The sequence below is a fragment of the Meles meles genome, chromosome 18, assembly GCF_922984935.1.
Source record: "Meles meles chromosome 18, mMelMel3.1 paternal haplotype, whole genome shotgun sequence".
Classification (NCBI taxonomy): Eukaryota; Metazoa; Chordata; class Mammalia; order Carnivora; family Mustelidae; genus Meles; species Meles meles.
In genome coordinates this window covers 32,139,061-32,157,231 of record NC_060083.1, presented here as the reverse complement: position 1 = coordinate 32,157,231, position 18,171 = coordinate 32,139,061, and the positions used below count along the sequence as shown (strand labels likewise).

General features: G+C 42.9%; 1 protein-coding gene across 8 annotated transcripts; it reads right to left on the bottom strand.

The window, feature by feature from the left end:
• Window positions 1-1,428: 1,428 nt before the first annotated feature.
• VEZF1 (vascular endothelial zinc finger 1) lies at window positions 1,429-17,968 on the bottom strand. Of its 8 annotated transcripts, none has more exons than XM_045985118.1 (8): window positions 17,042-17,968; window positions 14,954-15,110; window positions 14,197-14,815; window positions 11,637-12,331; window positions 10,812-10,875; window positions 9,550-9,751; window positions 8,152-8,298; window positions 1,429-4,820 (listed from the first exon to the last, which is right to left on the bottom strand). In XM_045985118.1, the coding sequence occupies exons 3-8, from the start codon at window positions 14,200-14,202 to the stop codon at window positions 4,393-4,395; spliced, it is 1,542 nt and encodes a 513-aa protein (XP_045841074.1). In that variant the 5' UTR covers window positions 14,203-14,815; window positions 14,954-15,110; window positions 17,042-17,968; the 3' UTR covers window positions 1,429-4,392. The 8 variants fall into 8 exon arrangements, with proteins under 8 accessions (XP_045841074.1, XP_045841075.1, XP_045841076.1 ...); XM_045985119.1 differs by having other exon boundaries at window positions 14,197-14,417; XM_045985120.1 differs by having other exon boundaries at window positions 14,988-15,110.
• Between the last annotated feature and the right edge of the window lie 203 nt (window positions 17,969-18,171).

Sequence of the window (18,171 nt, the reverse complement as noted above, 5' to 3'; positions counted from 1 at the left end):
AAATGATGATGCAAGTCAGTGGTGATACAGAATCTGAAGTGTGAAAAATCTCTTCTCTTACCATGACACAGCAGTTTTTGTAAAGTGAAGTATACTTGACCCTCACGGTCCAAGGCCAAGATCTGGGTTAAGTGCCCGTTTGGAGAAAGGAAAAGCTAACTAGCCAGCCCGTGACAGGTTAGGCTAGACTACACAAAAACTCAAAGCAAAGCCTTTGACTGTCTCCCCATTCCTTCCCTGGGAACTAAATAGGTCTGACTGCCCAAGAGTGGGTAACAGGAGAGGCTAGCATCCAGATGAATACACAAAGTCAATCAGTACTGGGTCTGGAACCATCCCACACTGACCTGCCCCCACCTCCATTTTTTACAAGACCGGGGGAGATTATCCAGTAATCTGCCAGGGTCAGCCCTGCTGTGGGGGAGACTTACAGGCTCAAATGGGAACAAATGGCATTCATGCAGGCTATAAGACTCTTTAAGGAGGAAATGGAAAGCGTGCAGGACCGAGGGCCAGATTTATTGGGGGTGGGGGAAGGGATTACATCTCATGAACACACAGGACTTTTGTCTAGGGATCCTTGAGGACACTTCAGGGAAAACCTTCACTACCCCCTCTACATCCTGAACCCAGATCTCTCTAGAGAGGACCAAACTGCAGGACCCCTTGAAAAGAGCAGAGACTTGGACAGCCAGGGCTGTAAAGATTAACTAGCAACTCAGTGAAATAAAACTTCCCGTTTCCAGACAAACAACACGAGAAACACTTTTTCTCCAGCTGTTTTCACTGAGTCAATAGACACTAAAGCAATTATCAGAAAAAGTCTGGGAAGGCTCAATTCTATATAAAACAAATGTAGGTATCCAAGACTTTTTCACTAAATGAGGTGTCAGATTCAGCTGAATCTGCTGTCACTTGAGTACGCACCATGTTTCTCTTAACAGCCTCCCTGGAGGCAGCAACCACACTTGAATCGCCTTTATAAGCCCCTCTTACTGCCCAACGGTGCCTGGCACATGTTTGGTACCCAAAGGACATCTGATGAATCTAGTTGAACACAGATGGGTAGGAGACCCAGCCTAAACCCCTTTACAAGTAAAGAAACCAGGTTCTAGAGCATGAGAAGCATTCTAAACCTATTTTTCCTTTTCGGTAGAATAGGGGCCTATGCCTGTGGCCACTACCCCAAGGCCTGGCTTCCTGGCTTTTCCTCAAGCTGACCAGGAGTACGTCTCCTGCAAGTCAATCGGTTATGTTTCCACCCTCCCTTCTCAGTAGGAGCTCAGTACCAAGCAGTCTGACAGTACTCCCTCCCCCTTTCTCCAACCCCATACCGATGGGTACACCTGGAGCAGCAGTGCTTTTAAAATTTTTTCTACCATCAGAGTGAACTGGTGAAGCTTCTGAGATATTAATCAATCCATCATAACATTTGTGACCGGTTAACTTTAATTTGTCAAAATAAATCTGCAGTATTTTGCATGTTAGTAATACAGTGCTGGTATTGACAGGAAAAATCATTATCTGCTTACATAGAAACCTTCATTTAGGAGCACACCTTAGGAGGGAAATGGGTATACAATAAAAGGCAAATGCAGGCCAAGCAGCGAGCCCTAGAGCGTAACAGGCTGGATGTCAGATTTGAGGATTATCTAATACAACTGTTTAGCTGCCAATCTGATAAAGGGAAGCTCTCAACCAGGTTACAACCAGAAGGGAAAAACAAACTCTGCTTTTTCGTAGCGCGGTGGCCGTCGTGCCTTCAACACTTGGTTGAATCAGTTCATCAGCATCAAAACTCAATTCCAGTTCCAAGACACGGGAGAATCTCACCACACAACCTACTTGGCCCCCGTCTCAGTGGCCCACCACCACCCCCTTCCTGCCAACTCTCTCCCTCCCAAAAGAAGACACGACGTGGCTTTATTATTGCAGACAAGCTTCTTAAGTGAATAAAGAATGCATACAAAATAGCATTTTAACTGAAGTCATACAATGAAGTTTCACTCCTGTTTATTATACAATGAATTGATAAAACAATCATTTCTAGTATATATCTTTTTTTTTTTTTTTTTTTTTTAAAGAACTAATACTTTTAGGGTTCTGACGACCACACTCTAGCCTGGGGGTAGGGTCCACACCTGCCCCCACTGAGGACTGCTTCTTAGGCCACTGTGGAGGAAGTCTGGGCTGTCTGAATCATGGTGGATGGTTACCGCCAGCCCAGCCAGAGAGATGACAGGTCCCAGCAGGCAGAGCCAGAACCCAGTCCTGGGGCTGCATGCCAGGAAATGTGGGCTTCCTCCAAATGTGGCCACTACCGGCCCAATCCAGGCCTCAGCAGGGCCATGCATGGGCCTTCCCTACACAAGTCCTTCCAGTAGTCCACACATAATGCTCTACAGATTAAAAACAAACCATCTTTGTACTGTGAATAGGAACAGTTGTAACAAAGTCATAGCTACATATTTTTCTCTACATTTTGTTTATTGAGACAAACTAATTAAAAGGCACAAACATAGGGCATGTTTACATGGACATTATAACAAACATATACATTAAAAGTGTAGGAATGTGTTGCCTTCCTGCTAAACAGAAAGTTCCTAAGCTTTTATATATACAAAAGTTGTACAATTTAATGTCCTAAAGTACAAAAGATCATTTATAAAATTATTTTACACTAAGTACTATTTTATTTTTTACTATGTAGTTCAACCCCCTCGAACTGTTTTGTATAATGACACACAGACACCTGTCCCTGATGTAGGAAGTCTGCCTCAGATGTAAGGTATTTGATGCTTGAACTGACACAGTGGGGTATAAACGGAAGTTATCCAGTTTGATAGTCAGTCCTGCAAACATTCTGCAAGATTAATACAATTAAATTCCATTTCTCTTAACTGCAAGATTAAAAAAAGAAAAAAACAAAACAAAACCAAAAACATATTGCAACTTAAGAAAAAATCACAGCGTCTTGGTTTTAGTAACTTTTTTTTTTTTTAATACACAATGCTTTAAAAATATTAATGTGTGGCATGATGGTGTAAAGAGTATCTGTTTCCCTAACTTTTGGGTTCTACTTTATGTACAGAGATAAAACATCCTGCTAAGAAATAAAAAGCACATGTCTTAACGTGCACAATCATTGCTGGGTTTCTACAGGGAGTACAGATAGCCGTCTCCCTGAAAACACCACAAAGCTGATACAAGTGTTTTCTCAAAGAAAAAAAGAGTGATGTCCGTATTTACAAAGTTGAACAAATCTGCACAATACTTGATTAAGAAACGGAAGGAGAAATTTAAAAAAAGATACACTCTGCTTGTTCTGAAGGGGCATACTACTTAGTTAGTGGTTAGAATAAAAACTGTATACAATTTAATATAAGACATAAACTCTAGTGAGCAACTAACACATCTTTCCCTGTTGTAACATCAACAGGCTCTGATTGGGAGAGAGAGGGGCATATCACATCCCAGTGCCTCCAGCATCTTCCAATTTAAAGCAATATATTTTAACTGTTCCAAGTACTCCTTGGCTCCTGAATAGGAGTCCCGCTGGCCTCTGTTTGTTAGGAGTCTGCCTGTCCACACCCTTGACTTCTCCTCTGTCAGTTGAGGCCTTTCCTCACCAAAACACAATTTGTATATTTTGGTTTTTTTTATTTTTTTATTTTTTAAAAAAGTCAACTACAATGCTATAGTCCATCAGGATTAATATGCTGAGCAATATTTACATCTCCAAATATCAGGTCACAATCCCTATTATATGTTGAAGTTAGAATGATAAATTATCATATGCTTTGCATATCAGAGCTGGTATCACCTTTCCCATAGGGAATGCTGCCTGAAATTAACATATTCCCAAAGGTAAAATGCATATTCTCTGAAATGCATTTTATTATGACAATGCATGTAATTACTCATAAAAACAATAAACACAGACAATTCTACACTAGCTCTCTATCTGTGGACTTAGAACTTCAGGTTAAAATCAGTCATCCACCTTGTATAGGGAGAAGAGTTCCGCTAGTGTTTAGAATAAAATGATTTCTTGGGATTAGAAACAGTAATGCTGTTTTCTATTTTGAAATGGGTTTTACTTTTTTATGATTGGTTTTAATTCTGGCATTTTACTTTGCCAACTACTATCTTGTTTAAGCAATGCTGTCAGCTAAAAGGAATTTCTGATTAACTAAAGTGGTCCAGTGATAAGTTACATACACACCCTACTTTGAACAATCCCAGCCAAATTGGAGAAAAATCCTACTACACTATTATTAACTAATGTAATAAAATCTCCCAATTTCATGGTTTACTTTTTGCATTAATAAACTAAAAGTAAGTTGCTGGTAAATATTTACTTTAACCCATATTTTGATTTTATAATACTGTTTACCAAGGTGGTGATGTAGGCAAAGCTTGGGGTAAGAAAGGCATGCTCTCTACAGGCCTCATTGCTATATTGAGTGGGGCAGCTAATGTCATAGGTGTGGGCAGGTTCATGGGAGACGTGATGGTGACAGGGTGTGCTATATTCACTGGAGCAGTGACAGGGGTGGGAAGGTTGACCGGGGTAGTGAGTGTTAAAGGAGAGGTCATGGATAATGGGCTGGTTATAGTTACAGGGTGCCCTATGTTCATCGGGCTGGTTATGTTAACTGCACTTGAAACATTGACTGGACTTCTCATGCTCATTGCAGCTGCCACTGTGACTGGGTTTGACATCGTCCCAGATGACACAGAGGATGTGATATTGAATGGAGTAGTGAGAGTCACGGGTGTCGTAGCAGCCGTGGAGGTTTGGCACAGGTTAGCAGCTTCTAAAATAAGAAGATAAAATGGCCTTTAGACTCCCCAAACAATGAACAAAATTCACAAACAGCTTCTGAATCAACATTTTTTTTAATTAAAAAGGACAAACATTTAATGAATGAAATTACAGTTATCTACCATCAGTCCACAGGAAGGGAGGCTCTTTCTGAGCATAGGATTGGGGGTGCGTGAATCTCTTTTCTGACCCTATACCTCCCACAAGGACCTGGGCAACTTGTTTAGCCTGGCACTTTTGGTTTCAAGTTTAGATTACTTACCTACCTCACAGTGATTCTGGGAGGACCAGTTAATTTCTGCAAGGCACTCTGGGGGGCAGAGATATCAAGCAGGGCTTAGTATTCTCACTACCACTTCATGCAAGCAGAGCCAACCAAGGACAGGCCAGGAGAAAGAGCATGTTTACAAAGAGCTGGGCCAATGGTCACACAAGAACAGATAATCAGGAAAATCTTCTGGTAAGGCAACTGTAACTAGTGGAGAGAGTTGTGTGTCCTCAATGCTATATACTCTAAAGCCTCAGAGGTGAAGCTACATTCTGTTAAGGTTTTAAAAATCCCTGACTGGGGGCACCTGGGAGACTCAGAGGGTTAAGCCTCTGCCTTCAGCTTAGGTCATGGTCTCAGGGTCCCTGCTCCCCCCCCGCCCCCCCGCCTCTGCCTGCCTCTCTGCCTACTTGTGATCTCTCTCTGTCAAATAAATTAAAAAAAAAAATCTTTAAAAAATAAAAAAATAAAAACAAAATCCCTGGGCACCTGGGTGGCTCAGTGGGTTAAAGCCTCTGTATTCAGCTCAGGTCATGATCCTAGGGTCCTGAGATGGAGACCCACATCGGGCTCTCTGCCCCGTGGGGAGCCTGCATCCTCCTCTCTCCCTGCCTGCCTCTCTGCCTACTTGTGATCTGTCTCTCTGTCAAATAAATAAATAAAATCTTCAAAAAAAAAAAAAAAAAAAAACCCTGACTGACACAAACAAATGACTGACAAGCTATTTTCGTATCTGTTTCAGTCTTTAAAAAAAAAAATCGTTTTAACAATCCTGTTGTTTCTGGTTAGGCTTCCTAACTATGTTAAGACAAAACAGCTCTCCGTGGGTTTATATTCTCCTCCCCACTCCCATTTCTCCTTACTTTCTGATGCTGACAAATCAACCACTGAGCATAAAGTGCCTAGTCACCAACCATACCAAGGAGGACTAATCAAGCAAGACGACCCTACAGTGATTTGGGGGACCCTGGTTCTTGTTACCCAGCAAAGCCTGGGCACTTCTTCAAGAAAACTTCCCTCAGAGGTGACACCCCCCACCCCACCCCTCAACAAAATTCAGCACCACCTGCTGGTGTGTGAGGAAACAGCAGTAAGAAGACAGATGAGTGGGCTAGTTGTGTGTAACTTAGCTGTCAAATGGAGAAATGTATTTGAGACTAAAGATAAAGGTCTATACACATCCCACACATATGGGTCAAATCACCTCACGTCGACCCTGGAGTCAATAAGCAGCTCCTCCTTGATCAATATGATGAAACTCCGGCAAACTCTATACTCTATGTTAGGAACTCCCAAATCTGGCTGATGATCAATATCATTTATCTAGGGAGCTTTTTAAAAGAAGTGGCTTCCCAGGAAATTCAATAGTGAGATTAGATGGAACTTTGGAAATGTGTAGTTTTAAAAAGTTCCCAGGATGGCTATCTGATTTTCACTTGGGTTTGGGAACTTAGGTTACCTTATTTAAAAAAAGAGACCTGCTGACTCAAGTTTAGGTTTTCAGGGCGGAAGACTCCTCTCCCCCCAAATGTGACATTTTACTAACATGAATAGAGAAGTTTCTAACATCAGTGGTCGTTTCCAGAGATTCATGCCACAAATGGGGATACAATAGCATTTTGTTTCATGGAGGTCGGAAGATGAGCCAAACAACTGAGTCTTATTGTACAAGCAAAATGAAACAGCATCTAGAAGAGTGCAGGAAGAGAGAGAAAACCAACTCACTTTTGAGGTGATGACAACGGCTAAGGGTATTCTTGTTTACACCAAAGAAGGGCTTTCACTCTCACATGTGCCATCACCAACCCCCTTCCCCGCCCTTCACTTTTTCCTTTTAGTCCAACATCATCTTCTTCCAGGACTTCTTTACTCATACTCCTTCTCAAGGAAAACATCCTCCATTAACACATTCTCACCCATTATGTGATTGCCATAGCATAAATACACTTTCCTGCCTGCCTGCCCCGCCGCCATCTCTTCCCCTAATGATAAAATATTTTATTAAATAATGACAAATCTTCATTTGAAAGAGAGGAGCAAGGAGGCTCTGAGGAAGGGTAGAAGGCCTATCTGGCTGCAATGCCAGTAGACGTATGAAATATTTACTTTAATATTTAAAGTAGTCCTTTTATCTTTATCCAAGTACAGAGTGTTTAGAAGGAATCCGTGGAAGGGAACAGCCGTACCGCATGAAAGCAAAGGAGGGAAGAAACTACACAGCAAAGGAATTACAGAGGAGCCTACAGGCAAAGGATTCCTTATGAATTTAAAATAAAACAGTAAGACATGGCAGAGGTCAGGAAGGAAAGAAGGAATTTAGGAATCTCTCCCGTGGCTGATGGTACACTGACAAAATGACTAATTTGAAATGCCTGCACAATAGGCCAGAAGCCAAAGCTCTAAGTATTAAGTGAAAAAGCTGTGTGGAAAATGGATACTCCAACAGATTCTTTATAAAATATATGAGAGCAAAGCAAACCATTCTCAATTTTAGTAACAATTACAGTAAAGTCTCTAACAATTTAAGTACATACATGTTAAACTAATGCTAGCCCCAGTGACAGACTGAATGAGATTAAGGGTGAAAAGAAAAGATACCAGCATCATAAAACCAGAAACATGTAATAAATAATACAATGCAGGAAGAACACTGAAAAGCAGAAAGTAGCAAAGTTGTAAGAAAATAAACTATGTACCATAAGCATATTTCAGCCACTCCCAAAAGTGGGAATGTTTTAGAAAGGAAAAAGAGGAGCCCATAATGCATTCAAGTTGACATAAAAACGGAACTCTGAACATAACAGGGAAAGACCGAATCTGGCTCCAAATTTGTAACAAAAAGAAAATCAAAAGAACACGAAAAGAAGTATTAAGGATTTAATTTAAAAAAAAAGAAGACTTATCCGGAAGCCTAGAGGCTTTGTTGCCAACACAGTGTTTCCAGGTTTCCATGAAGACAGATTCCCTAAGCTGTAGCTGCCTCACTTAGACCCTGGGGCACACTAAGTGAGCACATGCTCTAGCCGTCCTGTGAGCACCGGCCACCTCATCTTACCTTTCTTTCTTGCCTTGACAGCTTCTTCCCACAGTCTCAGTGTCTCCACCTGCTTCCCTGGCCAGCTGGTCACATGCTGCTGCTGCTGTTGCTGCTGCTGCTGCTGCTGCTGCTTCTGGCTGCTGGTCTCTTCACTCATGCACGCTACTCAAAAGACAAACCACAATACTACATTTACCTTGAAAAAGTACAGCCATTTTTTTCATAATCTGAAACTTAGGTACTTTGGCTCCTCATGCTTCTCTGCTCTTTATCATTTGTCCTGACAGTTTTTACTACAGAGTATCTTCTTTTGCTGCTTCTGTCTATACTGGTCAAAATAGATAAATTAATAAAAGAAAAATCAAGAGAGCTGGGGAAAACCAATATAAAAGAGAAAAGAATTCTTTGCTATATTAAAAAGCAAGTGTCTCTTAGAATGGAACTTGGGTAAAATCAGTACAGACTAATTTATGCTCATCAAAATATCTAATAAAGTTGGTCACTTGACCACAACAATGTACACTAACAATGTACACTAAAAGTAAAGTTTTGTAAAGTTAACAAAGTATGACATGTTAGATAATAAAACCAATGTGCTTACAAAGAAGCAAAAATGGATGAGATTAAAACACATTAACTGTTCTTTCCCACTCCTGGCCACCTATTCTGAGAATATGATGTTTATGCTGCATACAGTACATATATAATAGGATACAGAATTAGGAACAGACTTTCTTCTGGTGGTTAGGGCAATCTCAAAGACAAGCCTGGGTAAATGTGAGTACTGAATTTTATCCATGAGTCCCTGAAATAGTTTATCTTCAATTCTGAATTTAAGGTAAGTATGGACATGATATCCCAACTCTACAGATTTGGGTTTGAAAAGCAAACTGAATGATGCTGCTTTCATCTTTAAGGTTATTAAGGGCATGTTATTAACTCCAACAGGAGTTAGGAGACACCACTGCTTGAGAATCTTCCTAAAATTAAATAAAAACGATGAAAATTGCCTTCCAGCAGCTACAGCTTCCTAGTGTGGCTTCTGCTGCCACAATTCTAAAACACTAGAGCTTTTTATTCAAACTCCTAGAAGAAGAGAAACGTCGAAAAATAGCTACAGGGAAATTCTGCTCTTCTAACTTGGGTGTTATTAGCAGACAAGCACAGGACTGAAAGCAAAATTAGTGGAGGGCTTGTCAGTGCTGTTTGTATCCACGCTGGTGAGGTGTATTTCCAACATCAGTATATAGTCTCCACTGACATGTGTTTACACACTTTAACGACATGAGAAAACATGAAAGATGAACATGAATACAGTGCTGAGAGCATAGTGAAAATACCCTCAATATATTATGAAAACATCCAGATTTCATCAATCTGAAATGCAACAGAAATACAATCTGAAGTGTCACCTACTTTTACTGATGCCTTGTTTACATGTATTACAGTTGATACTTTGGCTCTGCCCATGTGTCTTTAAGTGGCTGGTGATGTACGCTGCACTCAGAAGCTTCCCACAGATGTTACACGATACCTTGCCTTCGTGGCGCACCATGTGTGTCCGCAGTCTGTCTTTGGTGGCAAAGGCAGCAGTGCATGTCTGCATGAGGGAGGAAAACTTTTTTTAAATATAGACTATCCTGTTCTACTCATTTTAAAGTACGTTATATTCTAGCCATTACCCTATCCATGTCCGCAAGCAGACTGAGTTAGTTGAATTTTAATTGCATGTGTTACCTAGAATCATAATCATAACAAAACATTTGGTGAATTTTAGACCCTTACATTTTGGGGGAAGAAAAAATATCAACAGAAAGTACTGAAAAGATGTGAGCAGCAGAGTCTGTTAAACCTGGATTTAAATCCAGCTCCTTGATTCATGAAACAGTGTAACACTGAGCAAATTAACCTATCTGAATTTGTTTCTTCATCTGTAAAATGAGGATAAAAATACCTACCTCCCAAAATTATTAGTGGGACTGAGAGTCTGGTCCAAAGCCTCACACATAGCAGGCACTTGCTCAAATGACACTAGCTTCCTTCCTCAGATTAGATTTTTCTTAGGATTCAAATCACTTACTTAATAAAGGCAGTCATTAACACATTTAACTGAAGGGAGCACAGAAAGACTTTCAGCAATAAACTAAAATTACTGATGTCTTAAAAAGTCATTGGATTTAGCAAGATTCTTAACATTTTCATTATCACAACTTAGGTTAAATAAAATCAACAGATTTTCAAACAACTAGAAAATGCTCCAATTTGGCAGACAAACATCCAATAAGTGATAACATTTGGGAGAAAATTCCTATTTTCTTCTATTACAGTTAAAATCATCAACCCAGAAAATAATTTAAAGCATTTCATTCATTTATTCATTTAAATACATAATGACCTTTGCAAGACTACATTTTTTTTCTTGTAGCGATAAATACTGTTGCCTAAGGAAAGGGAAACGTAGCTTACCAAAAACAACACATTTACATTTTTAAATGCTTTTGCCTCACAGAAATAGAAGCTGTCATTTATACTGTATAAAACCAGAATTCAAATGGACCACATTTACTCAAGCCAGTGATTTTTAAGACTATTCAAGAACGGTGAGATTTGATTGGCTCAGACCTTCTGGATAATGTGCATTAAGTGCTACACTAAGGATAAGTCATTTTAACTCTTACTTGGCATTTGAAGGGTCTTTCTGTTGAATGGACATGTTTTACGTGACAGCTTAAGTGGTCAGGCCTGTGAAAGAGAGAGTTTCAACAGAAGATGTAATGGAACACACATTGAGAAATGCTATTCATGGTGATGTTTACATGCTTGGCAGCTTTGGGTGAAGGGCATTTTAAAGAAAGCTAGAATTACCAACTCCCCCTCCCCCCAGTGCAAGCCTCCTTACCTCTCTTACCATAAACAAAAGTCTTAATCCTTTACCTGTTAATTTTTCTCTCCTAGTCAACATCAAATCATGTTAGGCCTTGGTTCTTTAAATTATAAAATACCCAAAGTTGTAGTCCTAACACTTCCCAGAGACAGCTACTACTATATAAACTTTTATTTAAAAGTCTTTAAAAATGAAAATTAGTGAAATGTTAGTAACCACAGAAAAATGGAAACACGTCCTCCTAAAAGTTATACTAAGAGTATCCAAGGTCATCCCAACTTCTAGGAAATAAGTTTCTTTGACTTGCACGGTGAACCTCATGTCTGCAAAACTGGTGATTTTGCAGTGGTAAGAATTACAGATGTGCCAAATGAAGGCCTGAGTCCACCAAGGTACTTCTTAATTGAAATAGTAAGCTAATCACTATGTCACCACTTGTCAACCACACCAAACTGGAATTAGACCTGGAAGTGTAATACTTTATCTATCATCAATCTCCTCTAATAACACAGGCCTGCCCACAGCTATTCTCACATAAACCTTCTAGGTCACAAAGAGACAAAACTGAAGTTCACTGATACCTCATGGGGGAAAAAAAAAGCAAAGCAAAATGCAGTACCTCGAGAAACCTTTCCCACAAACACTGCAAGTATAGGGTTTGGTGATGCCTCCTTCATGAGACCTCACATGGTAAGTCATCCGGTCCTTCCTCTTGAAGCGCTGATTACAAACAGGACACTCGAAGGGCTTTTCGTCCGAATGGGAGAGCTTGTGCCGATTGAGGTGGTACACATCTCGGAAGGCCTTCCCACACATCTCACAAGCATGGTTCTTCTTGACAGGCTTACTGGGTTTCTTGACAGACTGGGTCACAGGCATAGCTGTGGTGCTGGCACTGCTGCTGGGGTTCGTGCCCGAGGAAGATGTAGTGACTGTTGATAAGATGCCAGCAATGGTTGAGACCAACGAAGTTCTGCTGCTGTCCCCAGCGATGGTGGAGATGAGGGGAACCACCGTGGTGGGGGTTTTCTTTGACCGGGACACCAACTTGATCCCTGTGTGGCAGGACTCGTGGCGTCTCAGGTGATAGCTGTCCCTGAAAGCTTTACTGCAGTAAGTGCACACAAATGAAGTTTTGGGTTTCTCTTTTTTAATCCCAATGGCATCCTTTAATGTTTCTGGCGCTGCTTGAGGTTTCTGAGTTATTGGTATTGGAAGCAATGGTTTCTGATCAGGGGGCTCCACAGCAGAGCTCAGGAGGGGCAGCAAGCTGTTCGGTGCTGCCTGCTGTTGGTGATGGGAGGCTTCATGGGCCTAAAACCAAACATTTACACTTCAGAAACTTAGCCTCGCACAACGGTCTCCAACATTCAACACGCTCCAGACAACAGAGACCAGAAGAAACAATCAAAGAGCCCATAAGCTACTCTCTGCAACAGAAACCCAGCAACCACCTAGTTACCCTCAGAGCTCTCAGTACAAAGCATTAAAATCACTGTGCAGACACAAAACTTTTATGACTAAGTTGCTGACAGTGATCTTGCTTTCAAACAGCTGACTACACACCATCCTGGTTCATGAGGGACATACCAGCTGATGACATCAGTTTGCCCTAGTCTGTCAGTGCTGAAACCAAGTTTAAATAACTTGTCAAAAAAAATTACATTCCAGACTTAAGTATTTACCAGTAGCTTACTGCAGTAATGCATACACTACACGCGCGCACACATACACAGAATCATCTATTTGTCTATTTTACCTAGGAAAAGAAAGGCACTGTCTCTCCCCTTTCCATCAGAAAATCAGTGACTGAGGAAGGAGGCTGTTCCTAAGTGGTAAAAGGAACCTAGCTCTCTGAATGTAGGTCCTATTTGTTACGTTTACTTTTTTTAAAGTTTTCACTTAACCGTTCTACTGAAAGATTTGATGGAAATGAAACCTGCTATTAATCAGCCTGGAAGGCATCTGTGAAGGTAGCCTACAGCAAAACACCTGTCAGCTGTATCTCAGTTCATTTAACCTTACACTAGAAATCTGTATCCTTTAACATCGCTAGTTGTTCAAACCCTAAAACTCTCCAAGACAGACTAGCAAGAGAAAACAAACTATAAATAATTAAAATTCCTTTCGTTTTCATCTTCTTCCAGAATTTCTGTTTCGTTAAAGTATTAGACACTTGCTGTTATATTGTGCTTCTCCACTCCAGAAGTGGATGCCATCTAGAAATTTTCTTTAGCTGCACTGACACCAAAATATCATCATGGATCAGGTTCTTGATATTTACGAATCATTACTCTCTTGGTTCTGATTCTTTTAAAATTCTCCATACTGATAAATATTTAGGAAATGATGGAAAAAATTCCTGAAATAGTTTTTCCTGACACGTTGTACTTTACCAACGTTATTTTTGAAACTTTTTTGACAGTGAGCCCAAGCCCTTGTGCTTGAGTTTTGTAATCCTAAAAGGATACATGCACCTACAGGTAAGAGTTCCAAATATTTTAAGCACATGACATCCTAGGAGGGGCCCATCCCATCATTTTAAGACACTTCAGTCACTTACTTAGCCTTCTCACTCTATAATCACAAGTACTACAGTTAACTTGATTAAGAGGAAGAAAACAAGGAGACAGACATACACATTCACACAGAGCTTCTTCTACCCTAATGGATAAGAATATCGACCACATAGCTCCATATTTACTTGATGGCCACAACAGCTAAGCCTGGAATCAAGTCTCCCCCAAATCATTAGGAGGTGTGGTATTCAAAGTTCCAATTTAATAATTTTGGTTGAATACCCCTTTGGGTCCTGGAAGTACTCACAGAAATTTTGAGTATCTTTCTGGACTTACAGATTAAACAGAATTAGAGTCCACTTTTAATTTAATTTATGGAGCTCCTGTAAATGTGTCTGCCCATAAGATATTAGTGGAAACTTTATAGAATTTGGATGCAAATCTTAACCCCTTTCTAACCTGGCTGTGGGATACCCAAGTTTCCATACAGTATACAAACAGTTAATAGCTGAAGATAGCTCAAGATATACAATTTCAAAGGCTAACAGATCAGATAATAGGGAATGCAAATCTTCTGGACAAAGTTCAGACTTATAGTGTTTAGAGGCATTTTTCAATTCTACATAACCATTAGTTCGATGGAGTACTAAAAGCACTTACTGCCATTTTACCAATTCAGATGTCTGTGGCAACATAAAGTATTTTTACACCATTGCTGAAGCTCACTCTCACACGAGGGTCACACCAGGTCCCTGCTTCTTGGGTGAAATGCTGTAGAATGCCTCGACCACTACGGGAATCACTCTCTGAGGATTCCTAGGATCCCCACACTTCTACATGAAGCCTTCTAAGAGGGGAACTGGGTTTTCCCAACTTGTTCTCTGAGGGAGAGACAGAGTAAAATAACAACCATGGCCTGCCTTCAGTTAAGTGATAAAAAAAAACAAAAACAAAAAACTTCTGGGTAGACTTTTATTTGACTAGTATCATCAAACCAAAGCTTATTTTATCTCCCATCTTTTTCAACTTTAAGGCTTTTTTTTTTTTTTTTAAACCCTGCCCAAGCTTTCCTTTTTCTGGGGTTGGCAAAAAAACAAAACAGAAATGTTATTTCATCACCCAGGGTAGCAGGATATAGCACCATGAAATCTCCAGTGCCAGAGGGCAAAAAATTTTGTACAGAAACAAATTAGCATCAGTGAGTCATATCTTGAATGTCCTGTTAGGAATCATCCATCAAACATCTTACAGTTATGGCTTTCACTTTCCACCAGGTTATCTGGAAAGCAAGCAGGTATTAAATTGTTTTAAGATACAAATTCAATAGTAAGCTCTAGGAAACAAACAAGAGAGTTTAACTCTCCCATTTCCCCAGTAAAAATTACTTAAAACTGAAACTGAGTAAGTCTATTCATACCTTTCCATAGAAAAGACTGAAATAGTCTCTTTACCCATTCAACTGTCCTCGGCTCTAAATTATTTTTCCAACAATTTTCACTGCACACATTGCCAAGCCCAGGATCAAATATTAGCTTTCACACTTCTCCATCAGGTGGAAAAAAAGATTTTAATTGCTGAAAAAAATTAAATAATATAAAATCTAATTAACAAGTTGATCAATAAATGCTTGGCATTTGTCTTAACCAGAAAAAGAATAAAAGTATTCCAAAAGATTGTTCAACTAGTTTTCCAAAAATTACTTATAGGTTTTTCCTTGTATAAAGAACAATCTTTTTTTCCCCCCCAATCTCCATGAAGTTTACAGACAGTAGGTCATAACATGGTAAGTCTAAATCATTCCTCACATGAAAATCACTTAGGTGGCCCATTAATCCCATATTTAAATGACTATCTGAAAGCTTTTTCTAGAGAAAAAGCTTTCAGATAGTCACTAATCTGGATGCCAAACTAGTTATATAACATATCTTTTCCAAATGCATTTTTAAGTTGACTTAAAGCATGATAAAACAATACCAGATCAGAATGAGAAAAAGAAGTTTGCGAGTTCCATTATTTTGCGTTTCTTCAATTTAAAAAAACCAGAATATATTTCAACTAGCTACTTAAAAATCAAATTACTCACATTTGAGAGAAAATAGGTCTTAAGGCAATAAACCAGTTCTACACAATAGGTAACGGTTGAATTGTCCAATTCCCTATATTAAGTCCACTGGGATGAGTCCAGTGGCTGCGAGGATTTTTTGAAAATTCTGCATCCATTCCAGGTTAGTTTCAAAAGGTTTCAAGCGCCCAAGCAACGCGTCTGGGATTTCACGGAGTTATTCAAAGAAGGAAAATAACCCAGAGAGGCGGGAAGAACGCATTTAAAGTGACAAGCTTCCTAACCTCCTCCGGTTCTGAAGTTTCCCCGTGAGCTCATCACTGCTGCCCACTAACTGCTTCGTTTGCAAACAGAAATGAAGCAGGCAAAAAATAAGTTCCAGCCTCGGTCTTCCCAACAGGGGTCCCCACCTAAAATGGGCGGGCAAGAGGACTGCCAACGTATCGGCTACAGTCACTTTCAAGTTTCTTGCAAAAAGTGTAGACCAACACCCCAACGAATGACTCATCTGGGGGCTTTGTAAGCCGACTTTGTTTGCTCTCTCCACTTTCCGTCTCCCCCACTTGGTTGGAGGAAACGTTCGAGGTGGGACGAGAAGGAAAAGCGCTCCGGGAGAAGGTCGGCCTCCTGGAGTCCCGGCCCCCACCGCTCCCCCCGCTCCGGCCCGGCTAGGGGATTCCCCGGGCTGAATGGGACGGCGGGAGAGCTGGACAGAGGGAGAGGGTGTCAGCTGCCAAGGCTCGGCAAAGGCTTGCGAGAGAAAAAACGCAAATCCAGTGAAAAAGTTTGGGGAGGGGATACTCACTCACAACACCCCCAACAGGGTAAACACAAAAGGGGGGGCGGCGGGAAGGGGGAGTGGCGGGGAACCCAGGGATACCCGCTATTCGCAGGGATGGGGGGTCAGAAAGTCACACACACACACACACACACACACACACAAAGAGAGGGAGGTGAAAAGAAAGGAGAGCGAGCGAAAGATAGATGAAGTGAGTCTGTGTGGGGGGGCGTCCCAGAGTAGGACCCAAGGACCCCCCTCACCCCACGATGCGGGCCGGGGCCGGGTGCGCTGTGGCCAAGCGGCCCGCGCTATCCAGCGGCCCGGCGCCCTCCTTTCTCTGGGCCGCGGGTGGTGACAGCGACCGGCCTCCTCCCTTCCCCTTCAGGGCGGGAGGGAAGGGTGTGTGCGTGTGCGTGAGTGTGCTAAGGGGGGCCCGGGGTTCACCCCAAGGCCTGCTCTCTCCCCCGCACCCCGTGAGGCCGCCTCCTTTCACCTCAGCAGCCCCGCTCCGCCGGGGCGGGCGGGCGGAAAAACAAAGGGGGATTAAGGCCGGGCCGGAGAGCGGAGCCGGGAGGGAGGGGAGGAGGAGCGCCCGCCCGCCCGCCAGCCCGGGGCCCGGCCCCCCTGTCCCCCCCGTGCCCCCCCGGGGGGGCCCCCAGTACCTGGAACAGGAACGCGGTCCAGTTGGCCTCCATGGCTGCGGCGGCCGACCCCCCTCCTCCCCACTCCCCCCGCTCGGGGAGCCTCCTCAGCCGGAGGAGGCGACAACAAAGCGGCGGCGGCGGCGGCGGCGGCAGCGGCAGCGGCGGCTCCTCAACATGGCAGCGCCGAGCGCGGCCACTTCCGGTAACCTCCGGGACGCACCACCGCCGCGGCGAGCGCGGGCGGGGGGGGAGCCCCGACCCGGCTGCCGCCGCCCCCAGCCGCCCGGACCCCTTCTGGGCGTCCCCGCCGCAGGCTCGCCGCCTCGGAGCTCAGCCAGTGCCCGCCGGCGGTGGGGTCAGGGCCCCCGCGGGGGGGCTGGGGTGGGGCCGGGGGCGGGGATGGGGCGCGGCGTCCCCCCCCGCGGGGGTGTGTGGTGCTGCGGTCCGCGGCTCAGGCAGCTGGAGCAGGGGGAGCGCAGGAGAGAAGATGGAGGACGCCAGGGTCTGGCGCGGTCTCGCTGGGCACGGCTGGGCGGTCTCCCGGGACTCAAACGCGGTGCCCAGCAGCGTCGCGTGCTTGTCAGACCCTCAGCGGAAGGCACAGGCCACGGCGGTCACCCGGCTTCTCAGTCCCATATGTATAGCACAGCCCGCGCCTCCAAATTGGGGGAAGCCCCTAGGACTTCGAATGTCCCTCCCCTCTGATACTTCATCCCCAGCCAGCTAAACCCTCCGCCTGTTACAATATGCGTCTGCCTCTGAGTGGCCTTCCAACTCTAGCAAGGAATCCCACTGGGGTGCAGCCTCAGATCCTCCCAGCTGAGGGAAACACTTCCCACGCGTCGAGATGTCATTACTGGCTTATTCTTGGGTGAAGGGCTGAGCTTTCCCATCCTCCCCTTAACTCCAGATAGGATATGAAATTTTACCCGAACTTCCCTCTTCCCGCCAAAAAAAATAAAAAATAAAAACAAGTGAGAAAGTACAGACAAGAAATAATTTTAGTCCTTTAGTACAGTCTGCTTCCTCACCCCACAAAACAAAATTCGAACTTGTGGTTGGACGGCGTCAGATGTCACTGAGGTGACCCCAGCCTCTGTTTGCAGTTCCAAGTCTTCCGTGTAGGCGTCACTGCTACTGGAACTTTG

Excerpts from the sequence above, each read along its gene's own strand:
- VEZF1 (XM_045985114.1), bottom strand. The coding sequence starts at position 17,074 with ATGGAGGCCAACTGGACCGCGTTCCTGTTCCAG. Across the intron at positions 9,752-10,811 it reads AAAGACCCTTCAAATGCCAA|TTTTCCTCCCTCATGCAGAC; the intron begins GTAAGAGTTAAA and ends ATTTAAAAAAAG. Across the intron at positions 8,299-9,549 it reads TAAACAAGGCATCAGTAAAA|TAGCGTGCATGAGTGAAGAG; the intron begins GTAGGTGACACT and ends TTGTCTTTTGAG.